Source organism: Thalassophryne amazonica, chromosome 2 (genome assembly GCF_902500255.1).
Source record: "Thalassophryne amazonica chromosome 2, fThaAma1.1, whole genome shotgun sequence".
Classification (NCBI taxonomy): Eukaryota; Metazoa; Chordata; class Actinopteri; order Batrachoidiformes; family Batrachoididae; genus Thalassophryne; species Thalassophryne amazonica.
Window position 1 is genome coordinate 49,425,548 of NC_047104.1, and position 24,653 is coordinate 49,450,200.

At 40.7% G+C, this 24,653-nt stretch overlaps 1 protein-coding gene across 2 annotated transcripts in view; it reads left to right on the plus strand.

The window, feature by feature from the left end:
- LOC117524068 (carbohydrate sulfotransferase 8-like) overlaps nucleotides 1–23,515 on the plus strand; it is a 936,330-nt gene extending 912,815 nt beyond the window's left edge. Inside the window, exons 3-5 of one of the 2 annotated variants that reach the window (XM_034185802.1) lie at nucleotides 13,025–13,062; nucleotides 21,611–21,815; nucleotides 21,900–23,515. In XM_034185802.1, the coding sequence (XP_034041693.1) occupies nucleotides 13,025–13,062; nucleotides 21,611–21,815; nucleotides 21,900–22,756 (1,100 nt within the window). In that variant the 3' untranslated portion in view covers nucleotides 22,757–23,515. Of the gene's footprint in view, nucleotides 1–13,024; nucleotides 13,063–21,610 lie in introns of both variants that reach the window. The other variant, XM_034185795.1, reaches the window with a different exon arrangement.
- Nucleotides 23,516–24,653: the final 1,138 nt, after the last annotated feature.

The following is a 24,653-nucleotide window of genomic DNA, read 5'->3' on the forward strand; positions in this document are numbered from 1 at the left end:
AAGTTTTGGGAGTTGAACCCTAACCAGTCAACAAAGTCAAGAACTAAATGTCTTTGGTGGTAAGTATCTCCAGAAGATCCTTGGGTACCCCTAGAATGACATTGTGTCAATTGAACGGTTACTTAAAGAGACTCAGATGAGCTATACTACTGCCATTCTGTGGAACTTCAGCTACAGTACAATATTTTGGCCATGTATGTTTCTCTGTGCATGACCCAGCACACACGTGCTTCAGCACTGAGGAAAAAGCCACTGGGATGCCCATGTAACACCTGGGTGTGACAGATAGATGTTTACTTTCCAGAGGTGGGGATGGACCCATTGTCTGTCTACTTGAAGGCCAACCAGGACCCAGGGTGATTTTGTGGCGTTTTGGATGTGGCAACACACAGCACCAACGAATCCTCTCAGACTGGACCATGTTCAAAACAAGATGTGTATTCACTGGAACAAGGGCAATTTCTACTTTACATCTCTGCCAGCCACATGAATTGTTGGTTTGGACAGTTGTGCCAATTAAACTGTTGTATCATTTTCACAAAATGAAGTGATTCTTTTCCATAAAATGGCATTGTTTTCTATAGTGCACCCTGACAAGATGTGAATCCATTGTGGCCAAATATCTACATAAAGACAAAAGGAGTTTGTGCTTGTACAATACTGAAGCTTTGATCATCATTTTTTTATGTTTATCTTACTAGCTGTATCTTGTAAACGTACCTGGTTGGGATTTTAAAGAAATGGCTAAAGTCTACAATATTCAGCAACAATACTTTGAAACTATTTGGTGAGTGTGTGAATTTGGCACCCTGTAATTTGGCTGTACAAAATCATAAAGTATTTAAGAAATAATGTTATGAATAAAACACGAAAGGAACTTTTGCCAAAGAACTTGGAAAGGGGGGCATGACACACAGGATTAAACTTGTTAAGATGGCAGAGGTATTTGTTGTTTTCCTATTTACGGTGAAATGTCTTAAGTTTGCTTTCACCTAATGCACACCGCTTCTTCCCACTCCAAGATTGCATTTTTACACATATCTTTTTTTTTTTTACTTATTTTTATACAGTATAAATCTGCTGCAGATAATAATTATGAAGAATCGTTACAGATCAGAGCTGATACTGTTAGAGGAGTTTTGATAACTGCTTCTTCCACTTTAACTGTTTCACAGAAAATTAATTTCCACATTTTAGCATTACTCTGTAATTGCTGACAATTTCCACCAATTAGTTTGCAGTTTGGTGGAGAACACATGTAGTTACAAATGCAGAACATCATACCCAAGATGTGCTTCATGCGCAGATGCACAAAGCAGATTTCAGATGCAAGAAAATATCAGCTTGTCTTATCACTGCATGTGCTAATTCAGTCAGAGACATTTGCATCAAATTCTTCCACACTGAGTGTTGCAAATGGTTATGCAGTTCCAGTTAACAGACATTACTTGGCTCTTTGAGAAGTTGAATCTTTTGAAGATCTTGCAAAGAATCCAAGCAGCATTGAATATTTTTCAGAGAGAGCTGATCCTGAGCATTTACATTGACATTGTTTAGCTGTTTATCGTCCACGTAACCATGCCACAGCTTAAAGTACATAACAAGAAGGAGATGGAAGGGAATTTCCTTACGGCCACTGGAGTGAATGTAAACACATATTAACCCTCAAGCGACTGAGTGGGGTCATTTATGAGCCCAGGCATATATTTTTGTGCACCATTTTTCTAATTTTAATTGGGAAAAAGTTTCTTAACATAAATTTGTCATCTATTTGCCCTGCATTTGTTCATAGAATTTTGCCAGGATTGGCCGATTCGTGTGGCAAGCAAGGTTGGGTTGGATTACTTTGAAAGAATACATGTGGATTACATGTATGTATGTACATACATTTGGATTACTTGTAATCTGATTACTTTTGGATTACATTTCAAAGTAATCCTACCCCCACCTTGGTGGCAAGTATAATCCAAACTTGTGCAGGGTCACTTATGACCCTCCAGGAAGATCAATGAGATTTTCGACATTATATTTTACTGCTATATTGCTATTCAGCAGAACTAGAATAGCAAGATTTACAGATGCACAAGCACTGAGGCTGATTCTTAATGCCCAGAGGGAGGATGAAAAGGATGATGGACAAATATATGAGAGAGTGAAATAAATATGAAGAACCCTAAAACAATCATCTATATAGAAGTATTCCAATATAAAGCCAATGGGGTTATAAATAATCCCACTCAGTCATATTAGTCGCTAAAATAACTTGGTCACTTGAGGGTTAAATAGACTGTTTCAACCTTCTGAGGTCAAATCTCTGTTTCCTGCCAAGTTTTGATTAATAAGTCAGTGATGAAACGTCACAGCGACTTTATTCGGCCACTTCCTGAAATTACCACGTTTCAATTCTTGTTCTAGACTGTCTTTACCTTACAGCCAATCTTAGAGCCTAGAGAGGATCACATAGCGCTCTCTCTCTCTCTCTCTCTCTCTCTCTCTCTCTCTCTCTCTCTCTCTCTCTCTCTCTCTCTCCCTGCTGCTTCACCAGGCTCATTCAGAGCCCAACACATTCAAATTGTCACTAAACCCTCAGAAATGCAAAAAATAAATAAATAAATAAATAAATAAAAAATAAGTTCTGTCATCCTCAAAACAGTTTTTACTTTTTAATTTAGTCCTACAGACAAAGTATTTCAGGATCTATACCACCACCACCCCACCCCCAGCTCGCCGGCACAGAGCAAATGGTCATTTTCATTCAATGACAGATATTTGTGGACATTTCTAGATTGAGGTAATCCACACTAGCTGTAAATGATGAGTGACTTTACAAGTCCCTCTAGCTTCCCCCTTGTTTTCACTCAGGGTCTAATCTGGCACAAGTTTTAAACCCGATGTCCTTCCTGACCCAAGTCCACATTACATGTAGAGATGTGGCAGGGGTGGGATTTTTAACTAGGAACCTTGACCAGTAGGTGCCTTTATTGATAGGGGCCACCACCCCTATCAATAAAGATTTGAAGAATTTTCAAAAAGTGTGTTTAATTTTACATTCTTCTTGACAAATATTATACAAATAATGAATGTTTTTGAGTTCAATGGTAGGAATATTTCATGAGGTGAAAGCTGGAACACACCATTCAATGAGGCAAAGCCAAGTTGAATGGTGTGTTCCAGCTTTCACCGAATTAAATATTTGTTCCACTGAAAGAATGTAAAGACATTCATTATTTGTTTTATATAACAGCTAAAATAGATCATTGTCATTTGACATTTTATTAATTTATAAACAACAGAAAAGCGACTTACATTTTGGTGTTCCACTGCTGCTAAAGTCCAAATTGTGACGTGTGTGCACTGACTTCGGACTTCCATAAAAAAAAAATAAAAAAGACTTTGTGTAATTCTTCAGTCCAGCCAAAAATCATGTCAGTTTTTCATCTGACCAACTCTTCATACATCCAGATGGCTTACAGCAAAGTGGATTGTGTGTGTGTGTGTGTGTGTGTGTGTGTGTGTGTGTGTGTGTGTGTGTGTGTGTGTGTGTGTGTGTGTGTGTGTGTGTGTGTGTGTGTGTGTGTGTGTGTGTGTGCACAAGGACATGCGCGAGTGGACAAGGACATGTGCATGCGTGTGCATGTGTGTGTGTGTGTGCACACGTGTGCGCACGTGTGCAGAGTACAATGGTACCAAATGCATGGAACCAAAGTTGCAAACTGCACTCTAAATGCAATGCAACACAAATGGGATCAATTAATCCATGTCATGTGACATACAAACTCAGCCGTTATATAAATAACACATAATCTGAAAGCTCAGATTGATGTGAACATTTTGATATGGAAGTCATGGTCATTATATTCACTCTCATCTTCAACCGCTTTTCCGGGTTCGGGTTGCGGGGGCAACAGTTCCAGCAGAGGACCCCAGACTTCCCTTTCCCATGCCACATTGACCACTTTTGACTGGGGGATCACAGTATAATGGGCATAATACTTTTAAAAAAAAGTACATATCACGAGTAAATAAAATGTCAAATGAGCTGACTATTCTAAATACATAAAGAATTATGAAATTATTGATGCATTGCATTTTATTTTTGGTACCATGTGCCCTGAGAAATTAAGTCATAAACATGGGGAATTCGACCATATGAACATCAATCAATCAATCAATTTTTTTTTTATATAGCGCCAAATCACAACAAACAGTTGCCCCAAGGCGCTTTATATTGTAAGGCAAGGCCATACAATAATGATGTAAAACCCCAACGGTCAAAACGACCCCCTGTGAGCAAGCACTTGGCTACAGTGGGAAGGAAAAACTCCCTTTTAACAGGAAGAAACCTCCAGCAGAACCAGGCTCAGGGAGGGGCAGTCTTCTGCTGGGACTGGTTGGGGCTGAATACATAAAAATAAGAAAAATAATATGACCCTTTGACCTCTTAAAATAGGTCAGGGTTAGCCATCTTTGAACTTGTCCAAGGTGTATGTCCCAAGAATGTTCCCTGTGAATTTGAAGACCCTGGCGGGAATTGGAATGGACTTATGCTCATAGGTGTGATTGGCTTAGGACAAAAAAGCAGGTCACTCAACCCTTTTATTTGTTATTCATGTGAATTTTAGTTCAAATGTTTTGCCTATCTTCTAGTCCATTGTTTTTCTAGTCCTAATTTCGGTGCTAGATTTGTTGTTGTGTGTACATACCTATAGGTATACAGTTGTTATTTACGCTGAACAGAAATATAAACACAGGACTTGTTTTTGCTCCCATTTTTCATGAGCTGAAGTCAAAGACCTAAAAAATTTGCTATATGCATATATATATATATATATATATATATGTGTGTGTGTGTGTGTGTGTGTATGTACAATAATCATGCTGTCTAATCAGCATCTTGATATATATGTGTGTGTGTGTGTGTGTGTGTGTGTGTGTGTGTGTGTGTGTGTATTTACATTAATTATTAAGATCCTGTTGTCTTATTTACAATTTGTACATGTTCAGTCAAGCCTCTCTGTTTTGACATGTGATAATTTCACAAAGACCACAATGGAAATAAGTGTTTATGCTTGATATATTAACCAATGTATGTTTATATTGATGTTACAGAATAAACTCAATCATTCAATCATAAACAATATTTTATTTACCTTCTAACAGCGTCTGCAGGAGGGCATGCATGTGCACATATCTGAGCTTTTCAAAAGAACGGACGTTACCTTTGATTGCGTGTGATGCACGTCCACACTGACGTCCGTGAGATGTCTTGTAAATCACTTGAGAGGTGTTATCAGGTTACAAAAACAGGGTTTTCAATTTTAGAAGTGTTTCTTTCTCACGACCTTTCACATAATATGTGAGAAACATGTTAGATTTACACAGAAATGCAGAAGTTTCCACCATGTTGGATTAGCAGCCAGAGAAAGAGACCAGCCAGTGACGTCAAGGTGCCTCTCTACTCTGATTGGTTATGTTTACCAACACCCCCCCTCCCCCATAAGGGCACCTTCACACATAGTACGAATGTGGTTGAATTGCGCATGAATTGCACACGAAGCAGGGATTGTATGCAATACGTGTAAAATCGTAGCTGCCTCCAACACCAACACCTGTTGCTACAACTGTTTGCGCACACCAGTGGCTGAAAGACAGAGAGTGATCTATGAGAGCCCATTCGATCCCTCTTGTGGCAGGTGTCGGCCAAACTCCAGGTGACACACACGCACATCGACCACCGCTTGCTTAGCACTTAGAAAATGTTTGGCCATTTGCAGTATTAGCACAAAAACATTCAGCAGACGATCACTTTTGAGCTGGATGTGAAATTTGTCTAAGTGCCCTCACGAGTGTGGCTTTGCAACACATGCAGCATATGTGTGATTCCCACACTTGCATAAAATGCTGATATATATGCTGCACAGACACGGATCACATGGGGGCCCGACAGGCAGGTCAGAGCGTACACAGCACAGCGAGGTACCACAGACTCACTGACAGCTCACATAACACAGACAGAGAGTGACACGTTGGTGTGTGCACTGAATGGACAGGGGGTGTGTCCACCGACAGAAGCTACTCTGGAGATCTGTGGTTCTGGACTTCTGAGCTGGAGAACACGTACCGTGTTTGGATGGACATGAACGAACAACTGTCCACTGTGATGCGTATGTGTCTGCTTGCTGTCATCACGTGGAAATATATAAAAACATATATTGCTGTTGTGATGGGCTGCAGCAAGTGAGCGCAGAGCGTGTACATTGACAGGCTGTCCCAGGTGAAATGGACCGTCAGATCATAACATGCAGCAGGCGATCTGAATGTCACACCACCCACGTGAGCTCTGTTCCACATGACACGGTGTCTGTCCTGCAGTGCACCGTCCACAAGATACACGTGTCAGGCTGGACACACCCGCGGGGCCGGCTGCACATGCTGCCAACAGCGCACTGCTTCATTCATGTCATTTCATGACTGTACATCTGTGACCATGGGTCACAGACTGTTCATACTTATATTGTCCACTTGATAAGAGGGATTCAATAAAATGTGGTGTTTTTATATGGTGTGTGTTTTTTTTTTAAATACATCCATCTCCTTCTTGATTTCAGGCATTTTTCGGCACCTTTATAGGACAGTGATGGTTCTCAGTGGTAAAGTTTCTGGCTGGCAATCAGAGCTTTTGTAAATTGCACATTCGAATCCCGTGCATGGCATGTATTATTCTTTTTTTTCCACAGCAGCTGTGCAATGTGGTTACACATGTTCCAGCTGCTCGCACCTGTGTTCCTGCTGTGACTGTTCGTGCACACTCGTGCAGGACACCGTCGCGTGCACAAAACCGTCACAGTGGGATCGTTCACACCTGCACGTCGGCTCAGTGTTTTCGTGGTTCACTCATATGAGCTGTTCTGCCGTGATTCGCCGTGATTTGTACTTATTCGTACTATGTGTGAAGGGGCCCTAAAAAAAAGCTGATTTGAATGATTCATGCTGTCTGCCATATGAGCATAACAATAGGAAACAGAATGTGACCTTTTGACCTTTTAAAATAGGCCAAGGTTAGCCATCTGTGTCCAAAGAATGTTCCCGGTGAATTTGAAGACCCTGGCAGTAAAAGGACTGGACGTATGCTGAGCACAGACAGAGGGGCAGACGGACGGACGCAAGGTCTTTGCAATACCTGAGGCAAAGAATATGGCCAATATCAAATTTAGAATTTGATATTGATGCAAATTCCTAAATCATCCAGCAGGTGCCATTGTTTACCAGGTGTCAGCACCAGACATGATGTCTTTTTCATAAATACATATTTCATAATGCCAATATGACACACTAAAACTAACTATTCTGGTAAGCCAAAAAAAAAAAAAAAAACACATGAATCCCATCATGCATTGTGTTCTGAATTTCCTCCCATACACCTTGACACACTGTCAACATAACAAGAGTTGATTTTACTCTTTGGTGTGGCACAGTATTGATGTTCTGCAGTCCTGACACCAAGCGTTTGTGACAAACTGTAGCCAGTCGCACATCGTGTAGTAGGAACCAATTAGACCTTCGGAGATTTCAATTACCACCTTGATGGGGTTTTCAAGATCGATGACTGAGCTGATATCCTGACAAGATGACTGTGGCGACAATGGGCTCACTCTGTTCCATCACTTTGGAACACTGGAACAGTAGACCTAGAAAGATTTTTGCTATTGTTGTGCATGGATCTGTTTCCCTGCATGTTGTCATAAATATTCATGCTTTTCAGATTTGCCAGTGTAAACTCATATCAAAGATTCTCATGTCACGCCGAGCTATCATTAGGGTTAGGAGATCAAATAATGCAGCAGACCCAAAACAAGATGAGGAAATGTCACACATGGCCTTCACCTCCTCCTCCTCCTCCTCCCCACATCTCATTCAAGCTAATGGAGACAAGTAAAGACTCAACATACAAAGCCACACACCAACACAGAGCTCTCCAGCGCATACTAATCTAAAACAACATTTCATCTGGGCGACATGTTTTATTCCCTCTCCGCTGAGCCGTGTTTAAGTGGAGGCTCGGTGCTCTGCAGATCTCATCACTTAGGGAAGGTTGCGGCCTGCATCCACTCACACCCACACACCCCCACCCCACTCCAGTGTGCAGGTTCCTATCACTTCCATCCTTAAATTGGAAGTGGCAGGCCACTCAGACAGAGGTGTCCGTGCTCGCCCCGATCAGCAGCCGTGTAGCCCCACCAAGAGCTGTCAGTCTGATTACACATCAGTGGGATGGGAGAACCTGAGGAAAGCAGATGTCCAGCTGGAGACAGACCACTAAACACATCGTCTGTCCTGCTGCCTCGCACATCTGCCAAAGCACAAAACACCCGTCCCCAAGGCTGCCACAAAACCAATCTCTGTGTCTCCATCACTCTGCAGCTCTACTCTGCAAATTAAACAAACAGCAGCTGTCCTCCCCTCCCGTCTGCAACGTGCATCCATCGTATTTCAAACTGAATCTTTGGCTTGTGTTTTGGTTTTGCAGATTTTCTTTCTTCTTTCTTTCCTTTATTGGTCTCCTTCAGGGGAGCAAATGTTGAATATTTTATCTCCAGAGTGGAAAAGGAGGGATACTAGAATGTGTTCTCTGTTCATACGTCAGTCTATTTGTTCAGTTGTGCTTCCATCCTGGATCCCGCAGGAGGAGTTACAACATAAACTACCGAACAGAACCAGAAATCTGTGAGCAACTCAGAAAATTATACCCTACCCCCCACCGCGCCTCTGCCACACAAGTTGCTTGCATATATTATCGCTCGTGGCAGCAAATCTTTTGTCATAATCTGTCCTCTGTATATGTAACTTGATGGCAGACAACTGGTCTGTCCCCACTTCTCAAAAATAACCCTCAGTCTGCTGTAGCCAAGTAAAACGTGAGTGCCCCCTTGGTGTTGTCCAGCTGCTGTGGTCCTCAACATGGAGACACCTATGAGGTGGATCATGGTCAGAGAAATGCATTACATGTCCAAAATGTTGTAGGTAATGCCTGGTTCACATGGCAGGATTTTAAAATTATCTGTAGGTTTCCAAAACCTGAGAGACCACACACATGGAGATAAAAATTCATAGATCTAACAGGTTTGGTCGTACAGTGTGTGGTGTTCAGCCACACGGTAAGGACAACAACACCACACATGAAAAGATTTCACACACGAACATTCCCAGGTCAGACAGGAAATCTCACAAAATCTCTCAAGGATTAAACGTGACTTCAGAGTAAACAGACGGAGATAGTTTGTGGACTATTTAAAACAGAGGTGAAAAAACGATACAAAAGAAAAAGACATTCTTTAAAGGAGTGGAGACAGCGCGACCACCAGACTTTCTAGTGCACATAACAGCTGTTTTGATGTTATTTTCCACTCCATTGAGGCTTTTCAGGTTTCAAATCCCGCAAAACCTCAGAGAGGTCGCCGCTCTGTGAGATCTCAGTAACATTGAGAACTGCATTGAGACGCTCTGATCGGGCTTCACTTTAACCGCTGCACACAGACAACAGCATTAACATCGCAACATAAAACTATTTTTATACTGTGCTTAAAACTCTCATGAATATATTCTCTGGGTTTATAGATGTTATTGTGTTTATGTAAACATGTGAGAATCACAGGCTGTCTCTCTGTTATTTTCAACAGGAGCTGCTGTGAGCTACGCTCACTTCCTGATCATGTCGTTCTGGGGGAAAGTGAAGTTTGCTCTTTAACGTCTTCATTATTGTTCTTTACAACACTGTTTGTCCTCTTTGTTCCAGACTAATATATATAATATGTGTGAAATTCGGTTTGCGTTTATTACATTCCACGCAGATTAAATGTAGCAGACACAAATTATTTGTTCTAATTGTTTTAGCAAGTTTTCAGGTTATCATGCAGCAGTCTCTTATTAACGTGACGAAAAGCATAAATTTAATTTTTGTAGTATAATATTCATTTACAATTGTCATCATGTGGATTCTCATGTTGTTTTGACTGCAGTGACTCTCTGGCACGCAAGGGATTATGGGATACATGAAAACCCCGAATACCTCTGTCACCTCGCTTTCTGATTGGCTGCATGTCACATTCAGCAGGCTACATGCTCGTTTGTGGTCGGGGGGACACCACACACACTGCAATATCAGGCCAAGACAATCCAACATGTTGAATATCCCTGATTGGTGATCGGAGCGCCCCAGACGTCCTTCCGAGGAGATCAGAGTGCTGTTAACACATCTCACACATGGCAGGAATATCTGATATGATTATCTTTAGTGTCATCACGATTGTCAGGGCGTCCTTAAGATTGTCAGAAGGGGAAGATCGGGTCCGATATCGGCCAAATTATCTTGCCGTGTGAACCAGGCTTAACTCTCTTTCACCGTGCAAGTGATACTCCTCAGCTGAGTCTCCCTATGTAACAATTCCAACATTAATTAATTCCAGCAGTACTCAAGGATCCTGCAAAGAGTCGGACACCCAGAGACATCTAAACGTCACTTTGGTTAGCATCCAAGTCTCACAATCATGAAGTAAAACAGGAAGAAGTAGAAGGATTGCATTTCTATTAGGCTTTTCCAGATAGAAACGCACTTTACATTGATGACTCACATTTACTTCCTGAGCCAAGACCGTTACTCATGTTTACAGCTGGGTGGACTGAGACAATGCAAATGAAGTGTCCAAAGACACAGACAGGACCGTTGTTCTCCTGTAAAGATATCAGCATCACCAAACACCTCTGTCCAGTGATCTCATCACTCTGTGAGCTCGTCCCAGGTGTTTCCCAATCACAAAGGCCAAGGATCCACAAATATGAATGTTATTGCTGAGCTAAATAACTGTCCCAACAAGTTCAGCACTAACACCGCAGGTACACAGGTACTCTTCTGATGACCGAGTCCAGGAAGTCTTTGAAAGCCTGGGCCTTTGTCATGAACCAGGACAATCGCACACTCAAACACTCCAAATAGGTCACTCAACTTCTCTGCAATCAGTGGATCCACAAATTCCACAAAATATAGTTGATTAATTGATTGATTGATTGATTGATTGATTGATTGATTAAAATATGATATATATATATATATATATATATATATATATATATATATATATATATATATATATATATAAGTCTGATTATATCCCTTCAGAGTTGTTGGACTGATGTTATTTTCTTTCATGCACATCTTCACATAATCATTGTGTGCATGTCCATTAAAATCCATTCAGTGCATTTGGAGTTGTGCATACAAATTCAATATCATATGATACATCAGTTAAACGCAAAAGTCCAATTATCCGCTGGTGAAGACGTCGGACCATAATCATTTCCCTTTATGCACCTTGGAAACTCACAAGATGTCCATTTGCTGTAAACCTTTTGATTTTTCTTATCTGTATGACAGAGAACCTTATGTGTTTGTAATGCTATAGTCATAGTAAATAAACTGCATTTATATAGAGCTTTCATGGTCAAAGTGCTTTAAAGTGATGCCTCACATTCACCCTTTCAGGCAGTCAACTGCACACCAAGAACAACTTGGGGATTAAGGACCTTGCCCAAGGGCCCTTAATGATATTCTGGGATGATGGTGATAAGAACCGAGGAGCATCTGCTCACCGGTCCACTGCTTTAACTACTTGACCATCATGAGGCTTTTATTAACATTTACCTAAGCAGTTTATAAACTATCAATTAAGTCCCTTTAGCTGCTTCCTTGTTTGCACTCGGGGTCAGATCCAAGCTGGATCTGCATGTTGATTTGGCAGACGTTTTACACTGGATGCCCTTCCTGATGCAACTCCACATTTCATGGACAAATGTGGCAGGGGTGGGGTTTGAACTGAGAACCTTCCACAAGCACACTAACCACTTGTAAACAATTTATAAACTATGAACATGTTTATTGTATGTTGTTGAATGTCTCGTTAAGTAACCAGAAACATGTATTGTTTCACATATAAAACCACCTTGATTATAAAATGATCATCCTTTTTCAAGACATATTTTGAGGAAAATACTTTCTGAAAACTTTTTTTTTTTTTTTTTTTTTAAGAAATCAAAGCACATTTTATGGCCAGCCCCCATTTCATTTTCACCTCTGAAATGCCACACTGCTGCTTGAAGGACCATGGACAGCTTTTCTGACTGTTAGCATTTTTAAAATGATATTTTGTTGCTCGCATCCTTTCAAATTATACAGTTACACCATATTTCTTGGTTGCTTGAGATTTGTTTGATGCAACACTGTAAGCTAGTTAGAGAAACTGGTTGCTGCAGTCCTTGACTTGTTTCACTTAAAATTTATGTTTGTATGGGATGTATCACTTAGTCCGTCATAGTGCAGGTTTTCCTTGTTACTGATCACCTGAGTAGGTCATTTCACAGATGATCAGGACTTTAAATTGGCGGATGGAGCTCACCCTGAGGCAATCAATTGCAAGGAATACAGTACATGTACCATCTTTTCCCTTCACAGCACACTGTTGCCCACCCCTGGCCTATGTTGCACTTTGGGCTGTGAACTTTAATATCTGCTTTTAAGACACCTACTGACCTATATAGCTTCTTGATAAAGTATACAATTTTACCCATTTAAGTGATTAATTGATAATCAAAAATGCTGAAGTTGTTTTTCAGTCTGATTGATTATTCGATGAAATGATTCAGTACTAATCTCCTCCCTAATTAAAACAAATTGCACTTTGTTTTCCTGTGCTCCTACCAGCTCTCATCCCGAGTGTTTACCACAGGGAGCACAACTCATTTACCAACTTTTCATGCTTGTGGCAGCTCATTACCCAGACAGAGCTACCTGTCTCCTCTCTGTGGAGTAGCAGAATAGTGGTGGTTTGCCAGGGATCAAATCAAGATGTGCTAAGTGAAGAGAAGTGTTAAACTATTGGAGGCTACGATGCATCTGAACTCCTAAATCTTTTCCATAAGGACAATGTGCGTGTTTTACTTAAGTGTTGATCTCCTTGCCTGTTTTCTCTCACAGGTGTGAAGCTAGGAGGTGCTCTACTTCAGTCCAGAGAGGTATGTATTTACGCCACGTCCCCCAGAACTCAAATGTACATATTTTACTACCTGTTTTCTTCAGAAAATAAACAGTGATGTTCGACACTCAACGTATCTGACAGCATCTGTGTAGAGAAACTCCACACACTGCATCCAGACAGCCACACTTGCGCTCAGTAAACACACCAGCTGAACCAGATCTAGTCCCTACCTTAAAGAGTAGAAGCCACACACACACACACACACACACACACACACACACACACACACACATATATACACACAGCGGGGCAAAAAAGTATTTAGTCAGCCCCTGATTGTGCAAGTTCTCGTACTTGGAAAGATGACAGAGGTCTGTAATTGTCATCATAGGTAGACTTCAACTATGAGAGACAAAATGAGAAAAAAAAAATCCAGAAAATCACATTGTAGGATTTTTAAAGAACTTATTGTAAATTATGGTGGAAAATAAGTATTTGGTCAATAACAAAAATTCAGCTCAATACTTTGTAACATAATCTTTGTTGGCAATGACAGAGGTCAAACATTTTCTGTAAGTCTTCACCAGGTTTGCACACACTGTAGCTGGTATTTTGACCCATTCCTCCATGCAGATCTCCTCTAGAGCATTGATGTTTTGGGGCTGTCGCTGGGCAACATGGACTTTCAACTCCCTCAACAAATTTTCTATGGGGTTGAGGTCTGGGCACTGGCTCGGCCACTCCAGGACCTTGAAATGCTTTTTACGATGCCACTCCTTCGTTCCCCGAGCGTTGTGTTTGGGATCATTGTCATGTTGGAAGACCCAGCCACATTGCAGCTTCAATGCTCTCACTGATGGAAGGAGGTTTTGGCTTAAAATCTCACGAAACATGGCCACGTTCATTCTTCTCTTAACACGGATCAGTTGTTCTGTCCTCTTTGCAGAAAAACAGCCCCAAAGCATGATGTTTCCACCCCCATGCTTCACAGTAGATATGGTGTTCTTGGAATGCAACTCGGCATTCTTCTTCCTCCAAACACGACAAGTTGAGTTTTTACCAAAATGTACTATTTTGGTTTCATCTGACCACATGATATTCTCCCAATCCTCTTCTGGATCATCCATATGCTCACTGGTAAACTTCAGACGGGCCTGGACATGTACTGGCTTAAGCAGTGACACACACCTGGCACTGCAGAATTTGAATCCCTCTCTGCATAGTGTGTAGCCTTTGTTACTTTGGTCCCAGCTCTCTGCAGGTCATTCATCAGGTCCCTCCGTGTAGTTCTGGGATGTTTGCTCACCGTTCTCATGATCATTTTGACCCCACAGAATGACATCTTGCATGGACCCCCAGATCGAGGGAGATTATCAGTGGTCTTGTATGTCTTCCATTTTCTTACAATTGCTCCCACAGTTCATTGCCTCTACTGGTGGTTGGCTCTCACTACGGTATTGTATCACTTCCTGTTCCGGAGCACAGCGGTGTTTTTCTGTATCTGTTAGCTGTTTAATCTGCGCAGTTAGATTGATCTAGTTATCTAAATTACGATTTGTTTCCCAGTGTAATCTTTACGTGCCTTAACTAAAGCACTCCTTCTGCTGAATCACCTCTAAATTATTTACACATTATTCACTTTGCGTGTTTTTAGGAATCCGCTAGCTTAGCATAGCTTCTAGCTCTTAGCCGATTTAGCATGGCGGCTTCTCCTGTCTCTCCCGCACTTTTCTGCTCTGGGTGTGAAATGTTTAGTTATTCCTCGGCCTCCTTTAGCAGTAACGGTACTTGTAATAAGTGTAGCTTATTCGTAGCTTTGGAGGCCAGGCTGGGCGAATTGGAGACTCGGCTCCGCACCGTGGAAAATTCTACAGCTAGCCAGGCCCCTGTAGTCGGTGCGGACCAAGGTAGCTTAGCCGCCGTTAGTTACCCCCTGGCAGATCCCGAGCAGCCGGGAAAGCAGGCCGACTGGGTGACTGTGAGGAGGAAGCGTAGCCCTAAACAGAAGCCCCGTGTACACCGCCAACCCGTTCACATCTCTAACCGTTTTTCCCCACTCGACGACACACCCGCCGAGGATCAAACTCTGGTTATTGGCGACTCTGTTTTGAGAAATGTGAAGTTAGCGACACCAGCAACCATAGTCAATTGTCTTCCGGGGGCCAGAGCAGGCGACATTGAAGGAAATTTGAAACTGCTGGCTAAGGCTAAGCGTAAATTTGGTAAGATTGTAATTCACGTCGGCAGTAATGACACCGGTTACGCCAATCGGAGGTCACTAAAATTAACATTAAATCGGTGTGTAACTTTGCAAAAACAATGTCGGACTCTGTAGTTTTCTCTGGGCCCCTCCCCAATCAGACCGGGAGTGACATGTTTAGCCGCATGTTCTCCTTGAATTGCTGGCTGTCTGAGTGGTGTCCAAAAAATGAGGTGGGCTTCATAGATAATTGGCAAAGCTTCTGGGGAAAACCTGGTCTTGTTAGGAGAGACGGCATCCATCCCACTTTGGATGGAGCAGCTCTCATTTCTAGAAATCTGGCCAATTTTCTTAAATCCTCCAAACCGTGACTATCCAGGGTTGGGACCAGGAAGCAGAGTTGTAGTCTTACACACCTCTCTGCAGCTTCTCTCCCCCTGCCATCCCCTCATTACCCCATCCCTGTAGAGACGGTGCCTGCTCCCAGACTACCAATAACCAGCAAAAATCTATTTAAGCATAAAAATTCAAAAAGAAAAAATAATATAGCACCTTCAACTGCACCACAGACTAAAACAGTTAAATGTGGTCTATTAAACATTAGGTCTCTCTCTTCTAAGTCCCTGTTGGTAAATGATATAATAATTGATCAACATATTGATTTATTCTGCCTTACAGAAACCTGGTTACAGCAGGATGAATATGTTAGTTTAAATGAGTCAACACCCCCGAGTCACACTAACTGTCAGAATGCTCGTAGCACGGGCCGGGGCGGAGGATTAGCAGCAATCTTCCATTCCAGCTTATTAATTAATCAAAAACCCAGACAGAGCTTTAATTCATTTGAAAGCTTGACTCTTAGTCTTGTCCATCCAAATTGGAAGTCCCAAAAACCAGTTTTATTTGTTATTATCTATCGTCCACCTGGTCGTTACTGTGAGTTTCTCTGTGAATTTTCAGACCTTTTGTCTGACTTAGTGCTTAGCTCAGATAAGATAATTATAGTGGGCGATTTTAACATCCACACAGATGTTGAGAATGACAGCCTCAACACTGCATTTAATCTATTAGACTCAATTGGCTTTGCTCAAAAAGTAAATGAGTCCACCCACCACTTTAATCATATCTTAGATCTTGTTCTGACTTATGGTATGGAAATAGAAGACTTAACAGTATTCCCTGAAAACTCCCTTCTGTCTGATCATTTCTTAATAACATTTACATTTACTCTGATGGACTACCCAGCAGTGGGGAATAAGTTTCATTACACTAGAAGTCTTTCAGAAAGCGCTGTAACTAGGTTAAAGGATATGATTCCTTCTTTATGTTCTCTAATGCCATATACCAACACAGTGCAGAGTACCTACCTAAACTCTGTAAGTGAGATAGAGTATCTCGTCAATAGTTTTACATCCTCATTGAAGACAACTTTGGATGCTGTAGCTCCTCTAAAAAGAGAGCTTTAAATCAGAAGTGCCTGACTCCGTGGTATAACTCACAAACTCGTAGCTTAAAGCAGATAACCCGTAAGTTGGAGAGGAAATGGCGTCTCACTAATTTAGAAGATCTTCACTTAGCCTGGAAAAAGAGTCTGTTGCTCTATAAAAAAGCCCTCCGTAAAGCTAGGACATCTTTCTACTCATCACTAATTGAAGAAAATAAGAACAACCCCAGGTTTCTTTTCAGCACTGTAGCCAGGCTGACAAAGAGTCAGAGCTCTATTGAGCTGAGTATTCCATTAACTTTAACTAGTAATGACTTCATGTCTTTCTTTGCTAACAAAATTTTAACTATTAGAGAAAAAATTACTCATAACCATCCCAAAGACGTATCGTTATCTTTGGCTGCTTTCAGTGATGCCGGTATTTGGTTAGACTCTTTCTCTCCGATTGTTCTGTCTGAGTTATTTTCATTAGTTACTTCATCCAAACCATCAACATGTTTATTAGACCCCATTCCTACCAGGCTGCTCAAGGAAGCCCTACCATTATTTAATGCTTCGATCTTAAATATGATCAATCTATCTTTGTTAGTTGGCTATGTACCACAGGCTTTTAAGGTGGCAGTAATTAAACCATTACTTAAAAAGCCATCACTTGACCCAGCTATCTTAGCTAATTATAGGCCAATCTCCAACCTTCCTTTTCTCTCAAAAATTCTTGAAAGGGTAGTTGTAAAACAGCTAACTGATCATCTGCAGAGGAATGGTCTATTTGAAGAGTTTCAGTCAGGTTTTAGAATTCATCATAGTACAGAAACAGCATTAGTGAAGGTTACAAATGATCTTCTTATGGCCTCGGACAGTGGACTCATCTCTGTGCTTGTTCTGTTAGACCTCAGTGCTGCTTTTGATACTGTTGACCATAAAATTTTATTACAGAGATTACAGCATGCCATAGGTATTAAAGGCACTACGCTGCAGTGGTTTGAATCATATTTGTCTAATAGATTACAATTTGTTCATGTAAATGGGGAATCTTCTTCACAGACTAAAGTTAATTATGGAGTTCCACAAGGTTCTGTGCTTGGACCAATTTTATTCACTTTACACATACTTCCCTTAGGCAGTATTATTAGACAGTATTGCTTAAATTTTCATTGTTACGCAGATGATACCCAGCTTTATCTATCCATGAAGCCAGAGGACACACACCAATTAGCTAAACTGCAGGATTGTCTTACAGACATAAAGACATGGATGACCTCTAATTTCCTGCTTTTAAACTCAGATAAAACTGAAGTTATTGTACTTGGCCCCACAAATCTTAGAAACATGGTGTCTAACCAGATCCCTACTGTGGATGGCATTACCCTGACCTCTAGTAATACTGTGAGAAATCTTGGAGTCATTTTTGATCAGGATATGTCATTCAAAGCGCATATTAAACAAATATGTAGGACTGCTTTTTTGCATTTACGCAATATCTCTAAAATCAGAAAGGTCTTGTCTCAGAGTGATGCTGAAAAACTAATTCATGCATTTATTTCCTCTAGGCTGGACTATTGTAATTCATTATTATCAGGTTGTCCTAAAAGTTCCCTAAAAAGCCTTCAGTTAATTCAAAATGCTGCAGCTAGAGTACTGACGGGGACTAGAAGGAGAGAGCATATCTCACCCATATTGGCCTCTCTTCATTGGCTTCCTGTTAATTCTAGAATAGAATTTAAAATTCTTCTTCTTACTTATAAGGTTTTGAATAATCAGGTCCCATCTTATCTTAGGGACCTCGTAGTACCATATCACCCCAACAGAGCGCTTCGCTCTCAGACTGCAGGCTTACTTGTAGTTCCTAGGGTTTGTAAGAGTAGAATGGGAGGCAGAGCCTTCAGCTTTCAGGCTCCTCTCCTGTGGAACCAGCTCCCAATTCAGATCAGGGAGACAGACACCCTCTCTACTTTTAAGATTAGGCTTAAAACTTTCCTTTTTGCTAAAGCTTATAGTTAGGGCTGGATCAGGTGACCCTGAACCATCCCTTAGTTATGCTGCTATAGACGTAGACTGCTGGGGGGTTCCCATGATGCATTGTTTCTTTCTCTTTTTGCTCTGTATGCACCACTCTGCATTTAATCATTAGTGATCGATCTCTGCTCCCCTCCACAGCATGTCTTTTTCCTGGTTCTCTCCCTCAGCCCCAACCAGTCCCAGCAGAAGACTGCCCCTCCCTGAGCCTGGTTCTGCTGGAGGTTTCATCCTGTCAAAAGGGAGTTTTTCCTTCCCACTGTAGCCAAGTGCTTGCTCACAGGGGGTCGTTTTGACCGTTGGGGTTTTACATAATTATTGTATGGCCTTGCCTTACAATATAAAGCACCTTGGGGCAACTGTTTGTTGTGATTTGGCGCTATATAAAAAATTGATTGATTGATTGATTGATTTATTCACACCAACCTGCTTGACTATTGTAGACTCACTCTTCCCAGCCTGGTGCATATCTACAATGTTCTTCCTGGTGTCCTTCGACAGCTCTTTGGTCTTGGCCATGGTTGAGTTTGGAGTCTGACTGTTTGAGGCTGTGGACAGGTGTCTTTTATACAGATAACGAGTTCCAACAGGTGCCATTAATACAAGTAACAGGTGGAGGACAGAAGAACTTCTTAAAGAAGTAGTTACAGCCAGAAATCTTGCTTGTTTATGGGTGACCAAGTACTTATTTTCCACCATAATTTACAAATAAATTCTTTAAAAATCCTACAATGTGATTTCCTGGATTTTTTTTTCTCATTTTGTCTCTCATAATTGAAGTGTACCTACTATGTTGAAAATTACAGACCTCTCATCTTTCTAAGTAGGAGAACTTGCACAATCAGGGGCTGCCTAAATACTTTTTTGCCCCACTGTACATATGTCAATGGGCCCTTAGGTTGAAAGCACACGTGCACTCACACACACATACACACATACGCAGTCAGCCTTATATAGGCTTTGAAGGATTACGTCGAAACTACTTCACGGATTCTCACCAAATTTTCACCACAGGTAGATATTAGGCCATGGAAGACTCCAATACATTTTGGAGGTGCCATTACCTACCATTTAGTGAAAGTGGTACCATTTTTTGTCCCGAGTGGCCTCAATAAATTGGACAACCATAACAAAATAAAGGGTGCTGTTTTTGCAGCCTTGATCATATATATCACACTTCATCCCATTAAGGTTGTTGTGTTCATGGAGCCCAGGATTATTAAATGGTCAAACCCTGATAAATACTGCTGAAATAACTTGGGTATTTATTATTCCATCCATTTTAAATTTATTATTTTCATCTGTGGATTTCAGTGGTCTTGTCTGTTTCTGAAAAAGGAACTATTTAAATATATAAAACTTGTATTTCAGGTTTGAATGAGCCCAAGCTTGAATAACACTTTTTATCCAAACTAGAAGGACACTCATAGTCATCTGTACTTCTACCGAGGCCACACAATCCTTGAATTTTTGTATTGGAATTAACATTATCACATTTGTAACCATATTTCTTATAATATTGCCACTTTCACCCTGATCATTCCTATATATTCCTATATCTGGATCACCTCAAAATTTCTGTCGCTGAAAAAAAGGCTGTTGGATTTGCATGATTTAAATATGTACTGTACATTGGTTGTACATAATCTGAATGTGTCCAAATAATGTGATTTTCCTATGGTTCTATTTGAGAAACATCCAATGCAACCAAATTTGCCATAAGTCATATTTCCCTTTCAATTTGTGTACCTTTTATTTTGTGTGTGGCTGATATGTTCCCAGCAATATGAAAATTTGTTTTGTGTTTTTTAAGAAATTGGCTAAAACAGAGAAAAATGTAATGCTTTCTTTGTTGTTGTAAGATAGCACACTATACCATGCCTTTAATACATAAAACTGAATGTCAAAACTTCCCTACATTGGTATGTAAAAAGTCATTGAAATGGTTTTTCCTCTTGACAGAGTTAATAATTCCATCAGATTTTGTGGAGATTGGCACTAGCACGTTTTGAGTAAGAGCCAGAGAAACAGAAATATGCCTGTGGTTAGAGTGATGTCCTTGGCAGAGGTGATAACCTGAAGATAATTTGAATAAACATATATTCTGAGTATAAATATGTCCTGCTTTGCCAGGTCTGGCAGTAAAACCTACATGAAGGATAAATTCCAGGTAGCAATGTTCATAAAGCTGAAGTTGACTGCAGGGTAATCAACAAAGTAGGTTGCAAACTAGTGTTTCTTCTCCCCAAAGACCCAAACTTGATCTCCTTTGATCATCAGGATAAATGAGAGACTACATGAATGCAACCATGATATCTGAGAGGCGGGATGCTGTCCTAATCCTGCTGTGCACATTAAATAGACAATGAGGAACCACTCCCTCCATATGCCCCTGGGGTTGAAAGAATACAGCTATTTAGGTCGGAACAGGGATGAGCCAAGATCCATGATGGTCCCATCACCTTGTCTGTTGTAAAATTAAAATTATGCATCCAGTCCATTGACTTTATGATGCCGTTACAGCATTTAATTGAAATAAAATGTCAGAATGCATGATGGCCTTGGGCCTCATCTGATGGTAATCAGGCAGTGGATGATTCTAATTTAGATTTACCACTGAGTGTTTATAAGACATTTATATGATGTTACAGCTCAGTTAACTTGTGGCATTGGGCAGTGTGACATTTGCATGTACCTGAGTTCATCCTTTATTTGAGGTGTAGTGAAACAGCACCACCATGTGGCCAGCTGAGTACTGATGCCTTCATGTGGGCTAAATGCAAGTGGATAGTTGTGTGTGGTAAAAATAAATAAATAAATGCTTCTGTGTTTATACCTTCACTTGGCTTCGTGGCTGTTTATGTCCCAGTGGGTTCTAATTTATTTGTATTGTAACAGTATCTAAAATCTGTGTTTATCTTACAGACTCTTTGTACTCAGGACATACGAGAAGCCAAATCTGACAATTATCAGGACCACCGAGCAGCTGAAAGCATCCTGTCCAGTCCCATCCCTCCGATGCAGTTCCCAGAGTTTGAGAGAACAAAACAATCTGCAACTTCTGGATCTACAGAGCAAGACATCATGTCCCTACGTGTGACCAAAAGACATCGGAAACTGTTGAAAACAAGTCTGCTGATCCTTCACACTAATAACACCTCCTCGCCCTCTTCCGCCTCTTTGTCCTCAGATCCCTCATCCTCCTCTGCTCCAGGTTACTTCCCCGCTGAGACCTGGAAAAAGCTTTCCAATATCGTGGAAGCACGCCGACAACTAATGAAGGAAATGTGTGCCAAATACAAAAGCAGCATCTCCAAGACCATCACACGCCATCATGTGGCCCACATCTATGTGGAAGACAAGTACAGGTTGTTGTACTGCCAGGTGCCCAAGGCAGGCTGTTCCAACTGGAAGAGGACCCTCATGGTGCTGGCAGGACAGGCCTCCAATGCCCAAAATATTAAACATGACACAGTTCACTATGGAAATCACCTCAAGAGACTGGACAGCTTTGACCGACATGGAATAATGTGGCGTCTGGAAACCTACACAAAACTCATCTTTGCCCGAGAGCCTTTGGAGAGGCTGGTATCCGCCTACAGGGACAAATTTGAGAATCCCAACAATTACTACCACTCTTTGTTTGGCAAACCCATCATCTCCAAATACAGAGCAAACGCTTCCTCGGCAGCACTGAGCACAGGCAATGGTGTCACATTCCAGGAGTTTGTCCAGTACTTGCTGGATGTCCACCGGCCCGTGGGAATGGACATCCACTGGGAGCCAGCAAACCAGCTCTGCAACCCTTGTCTGTTGGACTACGATTTCATTGGCAAGTTTGAGAACATGGAGGAAGAGTCCAACTTCTTCCTGCGACGGGCTGGCGCACCACGAAACCTCACACTCCCCAGTTTTAAAGATAGGAACCCTTCGGCTGAGAGGACCTCCATGCAGATCACACAAAAATACTTTTCTCAGATAAGTGCGTGGGAGAGACAGCGGATCTATGACTTTTACTACATGGATTATTTGATGTTTAACTACTCCAAGCCTTTTAAAGATTTATATTGACTCATATAAAGATTCTTCTGCATTGACAGTAACATTCCACTTACATCATTACCACAATCTAACCAACAAACTCCCAAATATGAAATGTCCATCTTAACAGACCCATTTGTTCGCTTATGTTACGTGTTGACACGCTGATATATACAGACCTGTTGGTGCAACAACACGAAATTTATCTGTTTATTTCAAACACATTCCAACAAAATTATCTCAATTTTCAAATTAATACTTTGAGCAAAAGCTGAGGAAAATATTAAAATACAAATGTGCTTCAAAATAAACAGTTATTGAAAAGGACTTTAAAATTCTGCCTAACGTGGATCAAACAGTATTTGCAATTGCATTCATGGTTTGGGATTTTTATATTTGTTCCAGTTATGCTCACATTCATGCAAAGTTCCAATATCTGGCTACCTTCCACATTTTGGATGATATAACAGAAATCTACCTTGAACAAAATGATGCTACAGTACAATGGATCATCTTCACCTTGTCCTTTCATACAGCACTTTCTAAACCATCTGCTTGTCAAATGTTTGACTTCCTCTTAGGCATATACCTCTATGTATCACTTCACACTAATGCAGACACTTTATGTACATTTTTTTTAAATGATGTATAATCATAATGCAACACAATGAAACTATGTCCAGTGTTGCCCACTTTGACACTGTATTGCACTTATTGTAGCATTCTTGTACCTCCAAATCTGTCACTTTGTGCTTTTGTCTGACATATACTGTCCTTCACTGCCGGAGGTGCTTATTAGGGTGACTTGATATGGTGTCTATAAAACATATTCATTGATTTGAAGATTTTGCTGGATTTTTTTTTTTTTTAACTGATCATTTTTGCCAGATTAGCGAGGATTTACATGGGACAAGAACTTTTTCTTCATCTTATCTCGTAATTACAAGATGTTTTCTCGTAATTACGAGATCTTTTGTCATAATTACAAGATCATTTTCTGTTAATTACAAAGATTGTTTAGCATAATTACGAGATAAGGTGTCTAATTTCTTTTATCCAGTGAATGCAATGTGCTGAGCTTCTGTACAAATGTCATCAGAAGTGTAAAAACATGCACAATTTGATTGTCCTTAAATTTGGGTTTCTGAAGGTCTATAAATTCAAGACAGGGAGGAGCTGGAGAATGGTGTGTCCTTCATTCTCTTCTCTTCTGTATATTTTCTACTAAGTCCACTCATAACAGATATTGTTGAGCAATTCTCACATTGTTGTACTGCTGTACCCTCAACATCTCATCCCACTAATCTCCTCATACTCTGTCACAAAGGCTTTTTTCTGGCACCAAGGTGTATAAATGTATAATGGGCATTCAGATGATTCTATATTTTTCTATGTATTTCTAAAATTATATCTACTGAGTGCTTTTTTGGTGAAGTTGATTTCATTTTTGATGTCACTGTTCTTTCAGTAATACCAGTGTAGAGTGTCATTTAACTGAAGAGTTTCTTTCCAAAACACGATATCCATCAGTGGAAAAACAGAGAACCACTTTCAAAAGATAAAAAAAATAATAATAATTAATCCAAATGACTGCAAAAACTGATGTACCTTTGATACCGCTGGGAGCTTTCAAGGGTAAAGGGTTTATTTTTGTAAAATGGATATGGATATTTTGGAAATGAGCTCTTTATTTACTTAACCCTTATCTTTTTATCTGTTTGGTCTTTTCATTGGATAATTGACCCTGTACAGAAGAGCTGCATTCTATACTTACTCATCATGCTAACGTCATTTTTAACTATGGAAAATCCACTGTAGGTCTGTGTGTGGGGCCGCTGAATACATTTTATAGTGGGGGTTTTTTTCACTTCTAGAAGTCACACTTTACAACCATAGTAATATGTGTGATATAATTAAACTACAATCT